General features: G+C 42.2%; 2 protein-coding genes across 2 annotated transcripts in view; both read left to right on the top strand.

The window, feature by feature from the left end:
• Nucleotides 1–8,123, top strand: part of ARHGAP18 (Rho GTPase activating protein 18) — a 70,193-nt gene extending 62,070 nt beyond the window's left edge. The window contains exons 13-15 of the mRNA XM_075035679.1: nt 1,656–1,780; nt 2,987–3,048; nt 5,732–8,123. Of these exons, the coding sequence (XP_074891780.1) occupies nt 1,656–1,780; nt 2,987–3,048; nt 5,732–5,823 (279 nt within the window). The 3' untranslated portion in view covers nt 5,824–8,123. The remainder of the gene's footprint in view (nt 1–1,655; nt 1,781–2,986; nt 3,049–5,731) is intronic.
• Nucleotides 8,124–12,747: 4,624 nt separating this feature from the next.
• On the top strand, nt 12,748–14,907 carry LOC142034425 (uncharacterized). Its single transcript, XM_075035678.1, has one exon. It carries the CDS (start codon nt 13,684–13,686, stop codon nt 14,902–14,904), a length of 1,221 nt encoding a protein of 406 aa, XP_074891779.1. The 5' UTR covers nt 12,748–13,683; the 3' UTR covers nt 14,905–14,907.
• The last annotated feature ends 2,304 nt before the right edge of the window (nt 14,908–17,211 follow it).

The following is a 17,211-nucleotide window of genomic DNA, read 5'->3' as shown; positions in this document are numbered from 1 at the left end:
ATACTCAAAGCAGGCAGGTTTTTAAATCATTTATCATATGCCTGCTGTATAGACAAAAAACTAACCCTGTTATCCAGCTCAAAGTTGGAAAAAATCCATTAAAATCAACTGAGAGAAAATGATACACAATTGTATACAAAAATGAAAACCAATTTAAATTTACCATGCTGAATTTGATGAAAGACCAGCAAGGGACATCTGTAAATAACCATTTCGTCCTTAAAAGTTTCCTTTCCTTTTGCGAAGGTCCCAACAGTTTGGAAAGAGGTGAAAGATTTTTAAGCAGGAGTTAACTTCCTAGCAGATGGCTACAGCCACTGTTTCCATAGGTGGAGGCCTTAAAGAAGATATTTCACAAATTTAGGGATAAGTGTAGGGAGTTGCTCTTCGAGATCCATTGCAATCTTACGAATCTTTTATTCTACAATTACTATGAACCAAATTCTCAATTTGGTGATTCTTAATGCTTTAGACATAATTAGTTATTATGCTAGTTTTTTTAAATCCATAAATAATAAGACTGGATATAGAAGGATTGTTTGGTTAAAATTACTTACCATAGCTCATCACTTGTATAGTAACGAGCCTTTAGCTTTCTCAGTGAGCTGTGCTTCTGATTCTGCTCACGTTTATACTTGTTCTATATTCGTTTAACTCTGATGGTTTCAGAGAAGCTATTCTAGATTCACAGGTGCCCAGATTTGTTCATTGATTATGGAAGAAGAAATGTTCAGCCTTACAATTGAAGTAAATGGGGGGGGGGGGGAAGAAGAGAATGAACTGTCATAATCAACCTTGACTACTGAGACTCTTACATTTCTTTTCCTATCAAAATGAGTACATTTGGGTAAATGGTAATGTAATACGAATAGAAAAATTACCTCAAGATTTCCAGGAACAGAAATTAGGACCTTATTCACAAATAAATTATGCCTTTTGTAACTTCAAATGTCATGTACTGCAAGTTGAACAGAAAAACTGTCCTTTGGAGCCCTCCTTCTCTGTAACTAATATGATTGATATTCATCATCAAGGATTTTGGGGTTGAAATAAAATACAAATCCATTATGTAGTCAGACCTGCAGGTTGACTAGCTGAATGTATTCTGGAGAATAAAAAATAGGGAGAAAAAGCTGCAGTAGTGAAAATCTGTTTTAAAAGGAAATTATATTTGAAAAGAGGAATCACTTAGGCTGACCTGTGAATACTTTGTGATTTCTTCTTTTGGCATGAAATTCAGATTAAATGAAACTGGAAAGGTTTCTTCTAGAAGTTTGGGGTGAGAGGGGGGAGGAGGGTTGCCTGGCTTTCATGCCTGCAGCAAGTCTTTTCCATATCAATCTCATCTGCTTCTTATCATACCAAAGTGTGTTCTTAATATAGCAGTAATTGTTATTGTTATTCTTAACATCTTTGAAAAATAATTAAACATGGCCGTTCTTTTGTTCTAAAGTTTGCCCTGCTGTTAAAAAGAGATTTGAAGGTCTGATGTAATTTACTGAATTTCTATGTAGTTACCATATTTCTGCAGTGAAGTGTAGTAGATAGTAAAGTACAGAGCACTGTACTAAGTTACTTATTCCACACTGTATTTTGAGAAGCTCATCAAAGCCAGCTGCTAGCACCTTTGTTCTAACACCCTTATTGCTTTGCAGGCTGATGTTCCTCAGGGAGTGATACGGGTGCAAGCGCCTCATCTTTCAAAAGTTTCCATGGCAATACAGCTGACAGAAGAACTGAAAGCCGGTGATATAGTAGCCAGGTTTCTCAGCCAGAAAAGGTACAAACACATTTTTGTTCTGTTATCATTTCAGAGAAGTGGCTTTTCATATATTATATCAAGAAGAAAGTTTTAAAATACTTTAAGTCCAGGTGAGTTCATGAACTTCTTGCACAAATTTAGCTATTAGAATACAAGCTTGAGGAATTAACTTAATGCTCCTAATTTCATTAAAGCTTACAAAGCCTTCAGAAATACATGAGTGCCATTAGTAAAAAATTAACTGCTATTTAACCTGATGGGTCAGGAATAGTTTTGTAACTTTCTGAGGACAAGACAGAAGGGAACTTCAAGAAAATAAGTCTAAGAAACAAAGGAATGAGGAAAAGAGAAAATATTTTGTAAAAAAAATGCATTTATACATAGCAACAGTATAGGTGTTGGGATATAAATATGTGCAAATGTCATGCATGTGCAGTGATTTAAAAGGAAACCTACATTTGAGTCACCCAAATCCATTTAGAAAGGGAGAAGTTTTAATTAAGCTTTTACATCTGTTTTATATTTATATATGAGCAAAGTAAGAAATCAGAATAGACTTAGCAAAAAACCAATATTTAACACGTGTGCATCATATATAACTATTCATACTAAAGCAATATTATGGTACACTAGTTGAGATTAAGAAGCTGCTTTTTCCTAAATGCTGTTTTTAGAGGTTTACACTTGACAGAATGTTATTTTCTATCTGTTCCTTAGCATATATTATTACAATTAAGCAGTGAGAATAATAGAATCCCTTTGTAATACAGGGCCTTTATTCTTCCACTGTCTGTTTTTTACTTCTTTTAGTTGCAGAAAAATTAAAACCAGCAAGAGTGTGGTTTCTCCCACCCAGCCATAAGGCTTTTTCAGAAATATGAAGTGTTTGAGGGTAATACTTATTTTTGCAGCAGCAGTGAAAGAAAAATCAGAGAGTAAATATCAGGCTACTTGCTAATAACAATGGAATTCTTTTCTAAACCCCACATCTATCTTATTTTACCTTTTCTATAGCGTATTGCTCACTTGCAGGACTATTCATTTGCACTAGCATGCAAGGGTATTCTTGTTCACTTACTGTATCAGTAAATGAGTATAACAAGAAGGGTTTATGACAGGTACACTGCTGATCTTAATTAGCAGAATTTCTCCCAGACATGTCTAAGTGGCTGATGTTCAAGCTCTTTCGCAATGTAATTATCCATTGTGTTTTGTTCCCAACAGTGGAAATGTCCAAACACTCAAGAAAGAAGAGGTCTTTCTCTATGAAATAGGAGGAAATATTGGTAAGAATGGCTTCTGAACAACTTCTTTTGCTAGAATAAGATTCCTTGGCACGTTGTCCATGGGCTTCACTGTGGCTGCATTTTTATTCATGTCCCTAGTTCTCCCTGACACTAAGGGAGACAGTTAACCTTGGGGAGAAGGAAGCAGAGATGTTGATGTGACCATCATATTAGTAGTATCTTATTATCTCTCCCAGAGGAAGACAGCAGCTGTAACAGGTGTTCCTGATATGTATGTACAGTGAAGAAGCACAGAAAGGTTGGATAGGAAGGTGCTTGAAGTTCATCTTATTCATCTCTTTGTATTGAGGCATAATAAGTGAACTTACAGTCCTTCATGCTCTGCATTTGAGCGTTGCTTGCAGGTTCTTTTGGGGAAAAAAAAAGCTCAACCAGAAGGATGACCTAGTGATAAAATTTTCCAGTGGTTAGTCTTTCCTGCTCTGTCTTCCAGACCCTCTTGATTAAAGCAAATAGCAGATCAGCGAGGTTAATGCCAAAGGATAATTTTGAACACAGTTCTGAAATTTTCTTCAATGAATGCAAAAATATTCTTGCATTGGGAATCAGTTTCTAATCACAGTATTTTTCATATGCTCAGAAAAAAAAAAAGAGAACTAGAAAACAGTATTGGACTTACATTTACTTTTTTCTTATTAACCGTGACCCGTTAAAATTTATTTGAAGTTATAAAATTCCATGAATACCTGGTAATTCTGTTCTCTGCAAGTTTAAATCCTGTACGTAAATTGCTACTTCTAGCATTTTTCCTTTTTACCTAATCACTATTTTAAATCGATTTTTGTGTGTTTGTGTCTAAACCAAAAGACTTGAAGGAAATTAAAAATAACACTCTCCTATGTTCCCTACAACAGATACATTTTAGTGTTTTTACTAAGTCTGATGGCAAAAAAGAAGTGACTAAGATAGGTGGATGCTAGATTAATGTATTATATGCTCTCTTGCTTATGCAGTATGTACATACATTTGCTATGCCTGTTAAAGCAGGTTGTGATCCCAGATGTAAGACTCTTTTAAAGGAGAGGAGTATCTTGTTTGCTGTACAGAGGTGAAATCATTGTAGAAAAAAGTTTTTGTAACAGGATTCCAGTGAAACTGGAACAACCTACTATCACTTTAAACACGTGACAGAAACTGTATTTATCTGATAGAAAAGACATGGCTAGTTGCAGATCTGTTTTGTTTTGTTATGAAATGAGATAGAAAGCTTAGATGTTTCCTCTCTCTAACAGTTTACTTCCAGACAATTTCAATTTTAATCAGCCCTTACAAATACTAGTCCTTATTGATACTCTCAGTTGAGATAAGAGAAACTCCCTGACTTTAACCTGCCGTACAGGTTTAAGTAAACCAGCTGTCTGATCTTTGCCATTTTTCTCTCTCTGCCCGACATGACTGACTCATGTAGAGGGAGCCCAAAAGGGAGAAGACTTGACAGGCTTATGATATACTCATATGCTTACACTTATGCTCCTTATTGTAACATGCACAGTGCTGCGATCCTGTCCCCTAGCAGATGGAGCTGCTGAAGTCTCCAGACATTTCCTGAGTACTCAGTACACTGTTGGGCTTCAAGACACTGAACAGAACTTCTGTCATTGCTTTGTGACCGGGACTGGATAGGGACATGGCAAACCACTGTCCCTGTTCTCTCACTGCCTGAACACGCTGCACTGTGTGGGGGAGAGGGCCTAGTTCAGCAGCATGGGCAGTACAGGTCATGTAGGTTGGGATAAAAACCCTGGAGGTAAGTCAGGCTGCCACCTGGCAAGGAGAACAGATTGAGAAGTAGCAGATGGAGACCAAGCTTGCTTGAGCAGGGAGTCTTGCCTCCTTGCCTGCTCTGCACAGGGAGTCCAAAGAGCTCGTAGACAAACCCACCTGCAGCATCACACCTCTGCTTGCCTCCTGCTTCAGGAGCACATGTGCTGGAAACGTCTGGCTGGCACACGAGCCATCTACGCCAATCACTTGCACAGTGGAGTAGGAGAGGGGCTTTGATGTAGAGCTGCAAATGCATGACATAATGCTTTGCCTGCAGGGGAATGGGAAGAGTACGCAGATCTTGATGGATCAGCATATGCTATTTTCATCATAACTACTAGACATAAATAGTTGCTTGTAGTGCACCAAGAACACTGTACTACTTTTCCCCCCTAGGACAGTAACCATTAGAAGTGTTACCCAGAACTGCTGACCAAGAGGAGCAGGACAGGAAGTAACACCTTCTTAGCAGGGACAAACCTTGCTCAAACTTTCCATTTAAGAAGGGGAAAATAACCTGAAATTTTCATGAGCTTCTATGCAAAGGTGAACATAGTGTTTGGATTTAACCACAAGAGGACCAGGGCATTGCTCCTTTTTTCCTAAACCTTCGCAGAGGGCAGCTCCCATGTGCATGGTCTGTGTGAAGAATTTTACCTAGAACATGCCACAGAGGTGGCACAGACCCTATTCTCCTTCCTTCTTCCTCTGTCCCACTTCCTCCCCAGGACAGATAGGAAGGGTAAGAGCACTTCTATGTTTTCACTGCATTGTCCTTTGTTTAATACCACAGAAAGGGCTTGAAAACCTAAATGGAATAAAACACTGACAGGAACTTTGTACGTTGTTTCCTTTCTTTTTAGGTACTGATGTAACCGCATATCTCTTCTGTTTCTAGGAGAACGCTGCCTTGATGATAATACCTACATGAAGGACCTATACCAGCTCAACCCAAATGCTGAGTGGGTTATAAAATCTAAGCAGAGCTAAGCTTACAACTAATGGCAAAAGAACAACCTGTGGACTTACTCTGTAAGGCTGAATGTTTCAAAGGGATACTGTGTCCTTTCAACATTCAACTGTGTTATATATATTAATAGAAACTTATCCAGTTAGGGGCGGGGGGGAAAAGTGATGGGAACCCAACAGTGTTTACCAGTAAATTTTCAGTTTTAGCTGCAGCAAAATATTGGAGATAGCACAGTTTTCCCACTCACATTTGAAATGGGAAAAAGTACCTTAAATATTTTAATGGCACTAATCTACCTCCCATCTGGTAGGTCTTGTTTCAGAAGAATTTATTTTTCAAACAGATGTTTAACCTCTTTATATTAGAGATCTACAATCTGTTTGTGCAGAATTGTGTGTTCATATAGGTCTTTACAGTGCTAGTACACTGAAGAACCAAATCCTGATCAGCACTTCTGAATGGTACAGTATTACAAATACCTAAAACCAGTCATGAATTCCCAAGTAAGTGTGAAATTCACAGGAAAAAACTGCAATGCAATATATTTTGTCTTTGGAAGTCCTAATTTTGTTCCCTTTTTAGGTAAAGTTTGATGAAAACTATTTAAAACCAACTGTGAAAATGCTTTCTATGCAGCTTTTTTGCTAGATCTTTTAAATATTTTTTATTCTTATTCCAGTTGATTGTATTCTTGAGATTATTTAAAAAAAAAGAAAAAAAGAAAAAAGAAAGGAACATGTGACAAGGTGAGTAATTTTTAAAGCTCACCACTCTTGGCAGCGTCCTTTCTGGAATATCGTCATGCACTAGAAAGACCTTCAGGTTTTTCAGCAATGATGCTGAATTGCATGCAGCCACGTTACATACACTGGTTTCAGGTTTTTTGGACATCTTATAGATTGCATTTTGTGAACTGCCAAAACCTGCCAATTACTAGCACAATAAAAACTTTCAGGAGGAATAAAATAACTGTGGAGGGAAACTGTTGTCTAGATTTCATAGATAGCAAACCACAAAACCTTTCACTCAAAATCAGTGTAAAGGTCTACTGTGGAGTTCACGTAGGCTTTTTGGATTTTATCTACCACCAGCTTTATATCTGGTCTGTCCTAGATGATGCTAGAAATCAAGTTCTGGTTTCCCTTATGCTGATAGATGCTGTGTAAACCCCTTCAAAAATTAATAGTCCAATGGTGAACTATCGCAAATCCTTCTCTTTGGAGGGAAGGACTGAAAGCTCCCTGTGGGATTCACTGATAATGAATTACAGACTGACGTGGCTTGTTGCAGCACAAAGAGCTGTGGACTGTAGCTCCAGAGCCCCAGTCCCACAGCAACACTTTGGGCTCACTAACTTGTGTACTGCTTTACAATTTATTTGTAAACTAGCTCAGCCATGCTTAAGTGCTCACACCTACATGCTGACTACCTGAAATATAACTACTGTGAAATTATATCCTTGGAATGAAATATTTTCTTTCAGTGCACAGACAGAATTATATTGACCTCATAGGGAATATTCTACATACAATCAAGGACTGAATTACATTTTTCTACATGATCAAAGCTGATTAAAGGAATAAAGGGCCTTTCTGCTGAGCTTTGAATACAGGCCCTGACTGTGTTGTTCCCAAAGTAACCACTGAAACTCTCCCTTTTATATATAAGCAGTGAAAGAGAACTCTGAAAGGTCATAGAAAAATTAGACATCTACTGATTAGTTATCCACAGCATACGAACAATTTTGGGGGCGTAAGTATTTAGTGTTTTTTAAAGTCAAAGGCTGTCTTCATATGGAAAGGAAGCATTGAAGGATTCTCAAAAGCAGGATGGATAAAATAGGAAGTTGTTCTAATGTGACTGTACTGCCCTCAATGCTCTATCTGGTTGGGTACCCCTGCATGGTATAGCACTGTGCCACTATGGGTAAACTCTGTAAGACAAATCACTTTTGTCAATAGAACAAACCAAACTCCCTGTTCTTTAAATGTAAGGAGTAGAGTAGAAAAACAGTACAATGCTTAGGTAAATATTTATTAATCCAGTGTAATAAATATAAGGGGGTTTTGCCATGTAATACAAAAATGATGTGTGTTTTCATAATACATTATAGTTCTGTAAAAGATTACTTGTTACTGGAACTCTAGATGTTATTTGAATCAGGAGCAAAGTGCAGATGATAGGAACAGCTGTACAGTTTCAGTATAAAATTACAACCACCCTGTGGCTATGATCTCTTAAATAACTTTGTTTCTGGTTTAGTGCCATTATCTTTTTTAATTTAAAGCGCTCTTTTATAATTAAATGTTGTTTTTTCTGACTTCTTTTCTCATTTGAATTCTTTTGTTTGTATGTAAAACATACATAATTGACACTAAGCGGTGATTATTTTTTAATTTCACACTTTATATCTTTGTAGGTAGTTTGTAGTTTTGTGTATAAAAAGAGACATTGATAAGTTAAGAGTCTTGCAACATGAATGCCTGCTGGAAAAGGAAATACTGGCTAGAAGTTTAAAACTTTGCTGCAATCACAGCACACCTGAGCTAAATCTGTAATGTAACGCTTACTGGGTATATGTCAGGGAACAGCAACCCTCTCGGCACTTATTGAAAATACTGGCTCTTAATTCCTCATGATTAAAAAGTTAAATTAGGGCACAAGGGGGAAGTCCAAAACACATTCAGGTAAGCTGATAAGAATCTTTTATAATTAAGAAGACAATGCTGCTTGGGTCGCTTATTTGTGGCAATTTGGCAACCCATCGTTGTTTCACTGACACTTGGGAAACCCACCTGCAGGTTTTTTTTCACCCAGCTGACAGATTAATTGACTTAACACTTAGTGTGCAACCCCATGCAGGCAGAGCGGCGGGGATGCATCCAGTGCAGCCAGAGCCTGTGCCGGACACATGCCTGGTGCTCTGCTCATGTTGCAGGACTGGGATGGGGGGAAGGAAGGAGTGGGGAAGCAGGCGATGGCCCCTCATACCACTGCATGGATGTTGTGGAGCATGTAAGGATGGTTTTGTGCTCAAAAATCATTCTCCAATGTATACTGGGGCGGGAGGGGGGGAGTTGTGAGAGGGTCCACAATGCTTGCGTGAGGTGTTGACACCTTTCTCACACTGCCTGTCCTCTTCAAAGACCAAGGAGTTTGCACTCATTTTCCATAACCTCCTGTACTTCCCCACCTTGCGTGAAGTGCACATGTCATCCCTGGACATCCATGGGTGCTAAGGCGGCGGCTGTCATCCCAACCACCTGCCCCCTGCGTGAGCAGCAGTGAGGTAGGAAGCAGCATGGCAGGTTTTTCTCATGTTGCAGGTCAACAAGCAGCAGGTGTGAGTATGCTGGTGAGGTTTCAGGGCAGCAGGGAGCGCGAAGACGAATGGGTCTGGATGTGTTGGAAGCATGGGCTGAGTTTCTGTCAGGCCTTTCAGTATGCGGTGGCATGACTGAGGTGAATTCAAGGGATAAGGAGATGCATTTTTACCAGTGAGCACTGATGGAGAAGTAAATGTTGGAGAAAGGCCTGCTTGAAACTTTTTCCAGCCCATTATTTCTTTGTCAGATATTCTTCTTAAAAGCAATGGAACAGTCAATAAAATACCCTCCTTTACTAAATATTGAGTTAAATGGCAACAGAAAGCTAACTTGGTGAAAGATTTGCTAAACGAATTATTTCCTCTGTACCACACTTAAATAGATCTGAGGATTAGACCTCTACTGTGCTTCTGTGTTTAAAAGGTTGCAGCCATTCAAAAAGAATAAAATGTGTATGTGCTAATCTTGCAGCAATATTTATAATAATATTTTTTTACATAGAGCAGTGCTTTAAAGATCTTTAAACCACTGTTTGTGTTTGCACACAGACCATATCTGAGGCAGGTAAGTACTTACCATCCCCATTGAACAGATGGGAAAAGTGTTCATAAACGTCTGCCCTGCGGCTAGAAGGGGTGAAATCAATCCGATTTGTGGAAACCAAATATAATCCTCCAAAAATTGTTTTAAAAATCTGCTGTATTGCCAATAACAGAAGTACAGCAATCACGAATCTGACTTCAGGGGACTGTTTTAATAAATACAATACTGTGGTTTTTAGCCTGGTTTCCAAAGGAAAGGTGTCTGGGGTAATCTTGCTGCCTCTGTGTGTCTTCCCCTAATAACTTGTGATTCTTTTGGCAGACTTCAATCATTTTGGGCAAATGGAGTGGGGGGAGGGAATGTCTCAAAAATACATTTCTACGAGCTTCATAAAACTAGGCAACTGGAAGGGAGACAGAGACAGTACGAGGCCTTTGTTCAAAGGGAAGATGACAGCGTAAGCTCAACCTTTATGTAGGCACCAGAACAGATGCGGGAGAGAGACCATATGCGTGCTCTGGCCATGGAGGGAGGCTGTGCTTGGAGCTCCCACCCAGCCATTGGGAATTGGCATCGGGCCTTTGGAAGCCTGTGAAAGCGCTTGCTTGTTTTGCCTTCTGATTTCTGAATCTTTGCTGATGTCATGTGGGTGATTGTTGCTGAAGCTGCAGTTATTCTCCTGGGCTGGCTTTTGTGGTGCAGCTTCTCCGCAACTTCTGCTTAGTATGGCTCATCCCCGTCCCCTCCCTATGGACTGAGCAACTAACTGAGCACCTTCCCGGCCTGAGCTCTACCTGCAGTTAACGATGTTCACACAGGTAGCGGTGCATCTGCTCTCTCCATTTGTAGGGCTGTTGGGACTTGCCTTCATCCTGGACAAAGATCAGATCTAAAATTGGGCAGTATCAAAGGACAGCCTTCACTTGCAGGTTTTAAACTGTAGTGGGAATATAGCTTGCCATTCAGATCCTCTGTTCTGAATCATACGGAGGTGGTGATGGTTCAAAATCCCTGCAGATGTTACACTCCTTGTTTAGTCCCTTTTGGGATAATTGAAAGGATCCTTCGTTCTTCCTGTGGCACTGTAAAACCAATAACGCTCATTCACACTGAGAGCTGAAGTCTCCGTATTGCACCTGCCGAATGAGCTTTGCCCTGTGTGTTACCATTATGCCTCCATAATGCATTACTCTTGAAAATGCCTGGGTTTTGGTTTAATTGACCTGCTTCCTGTGAACAGTCTGATCACACACTACATCACTAGATCAGGTCCTGCAGGTCGGTCAGTTCTGTGCTTCTTTCCCATGGGATTTCTTGCACCTTCAGAACGGCAAAGCGTGCACCTCTTCATTTCCTTGTGTGAAAGCCGCTCTCTTTGTGCAAAACCCCTGTAAGCTGCCACGGGCAGCCAGACCTTCCTGTCCCAACTTGACCACGACTTCCCACAGCTACGCTTCCTCGTTTCTCTCTCACTCCTGCGGCTGCCGTGGGGCGGGCTGTCAGGGCGGCGGCAGCTGGCAGTGACGTGACGTGACGTGATGTGGTGCTGGCCCTGCTGCGCTCCCACCACCCGCCCTGGCTGCCACCGCGGAACTCCATACCACTGGGTATGCACGGCAAGCTCGCCTCCCCCAAAATGCAGGCTTGCTGAACATGGAGGCTGCGAAATGGAGTATTTATGTCTGATAATCTCTTGACCTTTTTTTTTTTTCTTCAAAATAAATAATGGTAAATCAGTACCTTTGGGAGAAAGTGAGAATTCGAAATATCATATAGTGCTCTGATTATGTATATCTAATCTATACTAGCGGTCACTTGTGTGTTCCTGTCCACTTTCATGCCATCCATCCTCTCAGCAGCACTGAAGGCTCTTCAACTTCCTAAAGTCATGTATTTAATTTAAGATATTTTTCACACACCTGTGGCTAGTCATGCAGTATGTAACTCAGTTATCTGAGATGGTGCATCAGGCAGGCACAACTTCAGCGTCCAGCTGTCTGGACACAGTGAAGCTGTGAAGATAGAAAGTTTTGCATAGCAGAAAATCGCAAGCTTGCGTGAGCTACTGGAGTATCCCTTGCAGGTTATCAACATGCAGATGTATGACTTGCTCCAAATGACCCAGAATAAATGAGGGAACACGTAATTGCTTGGAAACGGCTGAGGTTCCAAACCCTGGGCTGCCTTGGATTAGCAACTAGAAACTGGTTTCTTGCTTATTCATTTTTCCCCCTAATCTGAGAAGAGTGGTTTGATTTAAATCTTGCCTTCTGATTTTGAAATAGTCTGAAACTTCTGGTGTGTCTAACCTCATTTAGTTGTCTTGATTATATTCTATTATGTTCCCACGTTGTGCTCTGTAAGTTATGAGGCCAATGAGTTCCCAGGCCCTTATTCTGGATCCTCCTCCTCTGCTGTAGTCTGCCAGAAGCTGTCTTTATTCATAAATATCGTTCAGCCTGCGCAAAGAGAGTTTCATTCAGCAGGAACCAGAGCCTGAGTAGGTGAAATGGCATTGAGGCTCTCATTGTGGGGCTTTGGCATATCTGTGAATGAGAGCTGAGAGGTGCCCACCTCAGTATCCCAGTCTGCCTCCTGTTCTTCTGTGCATCGATCTCATTCAGTACAGCATTTTGCTTCTGTGACTGTAAAATCTTGGGATGCAGCCAGGTGACATCCATCTGGGGTGCTGCTGTTTTTGTTTAAAACACTTGATCTTGAAATAAGCAGTATTTTGTGGGGTATGTGTGATGGTCTGACAAATTCAAATGTCTCAAACATCCGCTAAAAGAGCTTTGGTGGACAAAACGACCTCTGTAAAAATGCTGGAGTTTTGTGAACAGGACAATGTGGACAGAGGAGAGGGCCCCACGGAGGGTGGGAACGCACTTCTCCAAGGCCCCAATTCCTTATCTTAAGTGACCAGGAGAAGGAGCACAATTTATGCCTTCCTGGAGGAAGAAGGCCCCATGGAAGTTGGGACTGTGCTTCTATCTTAAGTGGTCATGCCAGCAGGAAAAGAGAGGCAACTCCACAATGAACACCCCCCCCCCCCCAAAGCTCACTGATCGATTCCAGTGAAGCCCAGGTGTGGGAACTGCGCATGTTGAGATCATCAACTAACACACTATAAAAGAGGAGAGAACGAATCCTCAGTGCGTGCCCTCCGGAACTGGATCTCTACGCTGGCTGGACCAACGCTGGACCCAGGACTGGTGAAACCCTTCTCTTCTTTCTTTCTCCTTTCTCTCATTCTCCCTCTCTCTCTTTTCCTTCTCTCTTTTCCACAGTCTCTACACCTCATCCTTTGAAACATAAACCGTTGACCAAGTCTGAGACTAGGAGTGGATCTAGCCGCCCCTGAGCTCCTCTTTGAGAAGGAGTCCAGAAAGCAAGGGGGTCTGCTCTGAACCTCGTGACTCAACGGGAGGGCTCTCCTTCTGATACATTTCATGTTCCTTTTCCCATTTCATTTTTTCTATACTTCCCTCCTCTTCTCAAACAGCGGCTTAATGACATGTTGCAAGGTTCATATTAACAAGTTCATGTGTACCTGGACAAAGTTAGCTAGGTCGAATAAATGTTGATTGTTGTTTGAACTCCCCTGGTGTCGTTTCACCTTAATTCTGACAAAGGAAATCCACGAACCTGAGTCGCTCCAACTTTGGGACGCGACATCTTAATTGGCATCACGGACAGGATTTCCCTTGTTGGAAGGGAGTTTCTAATGGGATACCGGACCTCCACTCGGAGAATGAGCGGGGAGGATCTGGGAAAGATCTCTCAACAATAAGTCGGGAGAGATCTGAGCAGTGGCAGACATAGAGGCCCGGGAAAAATCTGTGTCTGACTGTTCCCCAGTTTTTAGAGAGGCTAACTGCCTATACAGGATTTCCCTTGTTGGAAGGGAGATTCTAACGGGATACCGGACCTCCACCCGGAGAGCGGGCGGGGAGGATCTGGGAAGGATCTCTCAACAATAAGTCGGGAGAGATCCGAGCAGTGACAGGCATGGTGACCCAGGAAATACCTGTGTCTGACTGTTCCCCTGTTTTAGAGAAGCTAATTGTATATAAAGCCCACCCTTCCCCACAAGGAGTAGCCTGGGCACGAAACCACTGGCATGATCCAAAAGCCATTGTAGGAAGAATTGAAAAGCTTGCAAAAGAAGGCAGGTTTTGCCCGGGAAAAGGGAAGGCTATAGTGTGTGCAGTGTTAGGGGCTGCACTCGCAGCAGCTCAGGAAGACAGACAGGAAACAATGAGAGCTGAGCAGGCAGATAAGGAGAAGATTCAGTCCCTGCAGGATTTAGTTAAAGTCCTGCAAGAGCAGTTAACTGCTGAGCGTAATACAACACAGCAGCTTCATGCTGCCTTGTCTGATGCATTAGATCGGGAAAGAATTTTACGAGCCGAGGCAGATGAACGATCTGACCCAGACTTAGACCTGCAAGGTCTAGAGGTAGTTCAAGTGAAACAACAAAAATCTTTATACCCAAATCAAGAGTTAGAATGTACCAGAAAAGTTTTTTCCCCTGAGGATGAAGAGATAGCAATGAGGCCATTAATTAAAACAGAAACCATCGACAATGGCCAAATTGGCGGAGCACCACACGTGACCATTAAGACGATACCATATTCTGCCACTGAATTATCTAAAATTCAGGAAAAGTATATCCGACTAGCAAAGGAGACCGAAACAGAATACGTGTGGAGGGTGTCATTAACCGGCGGTGACCGGATTTTATTGTCAGAAGATGAAGCCCAAGGATATTGGGGGCCTGGAGTGTTCCTAACTACTGATGATCCTAGGGAACCATGGTCTCTGACGCAGCGGGCAGCTTACTGGGCAGGGGGAATAGACCAAATGGAACGGGGAGAACCAACACGGATAGACACCCCTTCTATAAATCAGTTAACCGAGAGCTTACAGAAAACTGCTTGTCTCCAATTAATGCATGATAGGCGATTAGTGCCACAACAGCCCTCTCCGATGTTGTTAAATGCCAATCCTGATAGAATGACTCCTCTAATCAGGGGTTTACCAGATTCTTTGAAATTATATGCTGTTCAGCTGCAGGATAGATTACGTGATGTGATAGCACCTAGAGGAGGCAGGCGAAATGCAGGAGGGGCCCTGACCTGGGGAGAAGTGGCACAGGAATTAACTACGGCCGGAGAATGGGTCTCACAAGGGAAGAAAGCAGGGCTAAGCCTGCTATCCGCCGAATAGAAGGACCTGGCCGACCTCCCCCATCTAAGACTGTAAACACCAAAAAGCCATATGGGGGTCAGCGGAACTTGTTGTGGGCAGAAGGGATAGAAAAGGGAATTCCTCGGGATGTGATAGATGGCTTGCCCACCTCTGTCCTAGAAAAGTTGGTCCTAGGGTGGAAAGACAGGAACAAGGAGCCTCCCCATACTGAGTTAAACATTCGAGACTATAAGGGGGCGAATCCACAGTCGCTGGCAACTCCCACTCCCCAAACACCTACTGCTCCAGAGGAAGGTATGACTGTCTGCAGGACGGGAAACTAGACACGCTGTCCCCAGTAAGTGAGCCGGGGGACGGCCAGTGGGTTTATTTAAGGAGGCTCACTGAGAATAAGATAGGAGACCTGTTGATTACTTTTCCTCTTGGTCCCTTTAAGACCCCAGTAACTTTTTTAGTTGATACGGGTGCTCAGATGTCAGCACTCCGGGCGGATGTTGCTAACTGCAATGGAATAATTGCAGATAAGAAGCAGATATGGGTCACAGACGTTTTTGGAAGCTCTCAACCACAGCCAACAGCTAAAGTTAAATGCTGGCTGCCAGGGGATTCATCCCCTGTTGAAGTTACTATGATACTAGGTCCTCTACCCACCAATATTCTAGGACTCGACCTCTTAAAGGGCCGGTCGTGGGTAGACTCTAAGGGAAGAGAATGGAAATTTGGGTGTCCTGCAATCTCTGTGAGGCTTTTGCAGTCTGCACCAACTCTTCCCCCTTCAAAGATAGTCAATGTCAAACCTTATGCTTTGCCTTTAGGAGCAAGGGAAGGGATCACTTCAGTGATAACTGAGTTACGGGAACAGGGGATAGTTATTCCTACGCACTCACCCTATAATTCCCCAGTATGGCCAGTCCGCAAGCCAAATGGGAAGTGGCGACTGACAGTCAACTATAGACGCCTGAATGCCAATACTGGCCCGTTAACAGCTGCAGTCCCCAATATAGCAGAATTAATTGCAACCATACAAGAACAGGGTCACCAGACTTTAGCAACCATTGATGTGAAAGACATGTTCTTTATGGTTCACTTGCAGGAAGCAGATAGGGACCGCTTTGCCTTCACCTGGGAAGGTGTACAATATACATTTACACAGCTTCCCCAAGGCTATTGCCACTCACCAACCATTGCTCACTATGCATTAGCCCAGGAACTAAATCAGATCACTCCCAAAGATGGAGTAAAAGTATATCAATATATTGATGATGTGCTAATTGGAGGACCAGATGCCACTGTGGTGGGACAAACCTAGAGAGAAATCATTAATCACTTAGAGAATTTAGGGCTCCAAATTCCTGCTGAAAAGGTGCAACTTCCGTCACCTGAAGTAAAATTTTTAGGTATCTGGTGGAAAGGAGGGACTGTGTGTATACCTCCCGAAACCTTGTCCACCCTCGAACAAGTGAAAATGCCTGAGAATAAGAAAGAATTGCAGCATGCCCTAGGCTTGCTAGTGTTTTGGAGAAAACACATCCCTGACTTTTCTATCATAGCTCACCCTTTATATGATTTAACCCGTAAAAGAACTGCTTGGGACTGGACACCTGTCCATGAAGAGGCTCTGAATTTATTAATTTTTGAAGCAGGGATTTACCAGGCCCTAGGGCCGATACATCCAACAGACCCACTCCACATAGAATGGGGTTTTGCAATTCATGGGTTATCTATACATATGTGGCAGCGTGGACCTGAAGGTCCTACTCGTCCTATAGGATTTTTCTCGCGTAGCTTTAAGGATGCTGAAAAACGGTATTCAGTTTGGGAGAAAGGACTCTTTGTAGTTAACCTAGCCTTACAGGAAGCCGAGAGAATTATACGACAACAGCCCATCATCTTGCGAGGACCCTTTAAGATCCTGAAACCAATATTGGCTGGAACTCCTCGCCCCGCAGGAGTAGCTCAACGAGAAACAGTAAGGAAGTGGTATGCCCAGTTAGACCACTACTGTCACACTAGACAGATAAAGGAGGGAACACCCAAAACGCTCCAAATACAGGATCCCCCTTCTGATCACCCAGATACAGAACCCCCTCCATCGTACATCAAAGTGGCTCCTGATTTCAAACCCCATTTAAAAAACGTATGGTTCACTGATGCTTCCGCAAAAAGGGACAGAAAGACGTGGAAGTATCGAGCAGTAGCATTACATATTGATTCAGGGGAGCATGTGATAACTGAGGGAGAGGGTAGTGCCCAAGTAGGGGAGTTAGTTACTGTGTGGAGCGTAGTCGTTAAGGAAGCTGAGACAACAGAACCAGTATACATTTA

Source organism: Buteo buteo, chromosome 9 (assembly GCF_964188355.1).
Source record: "Buteo buteo chromosome 9, bButBut1.hap1.1, whole genome shotgun sequence".
Classification (NCBI taxonomy): domain Eukaryota; kingdom Metazoa; phylum Chordata; class Aves; order Accipitriformes; family Accipitridae; genus Buteo; species Buteo buteo.
Note: the sequence above shows the minus strand (reverse complement) of the source record. Positions and strands in the feature narration are given on the sequence as shown.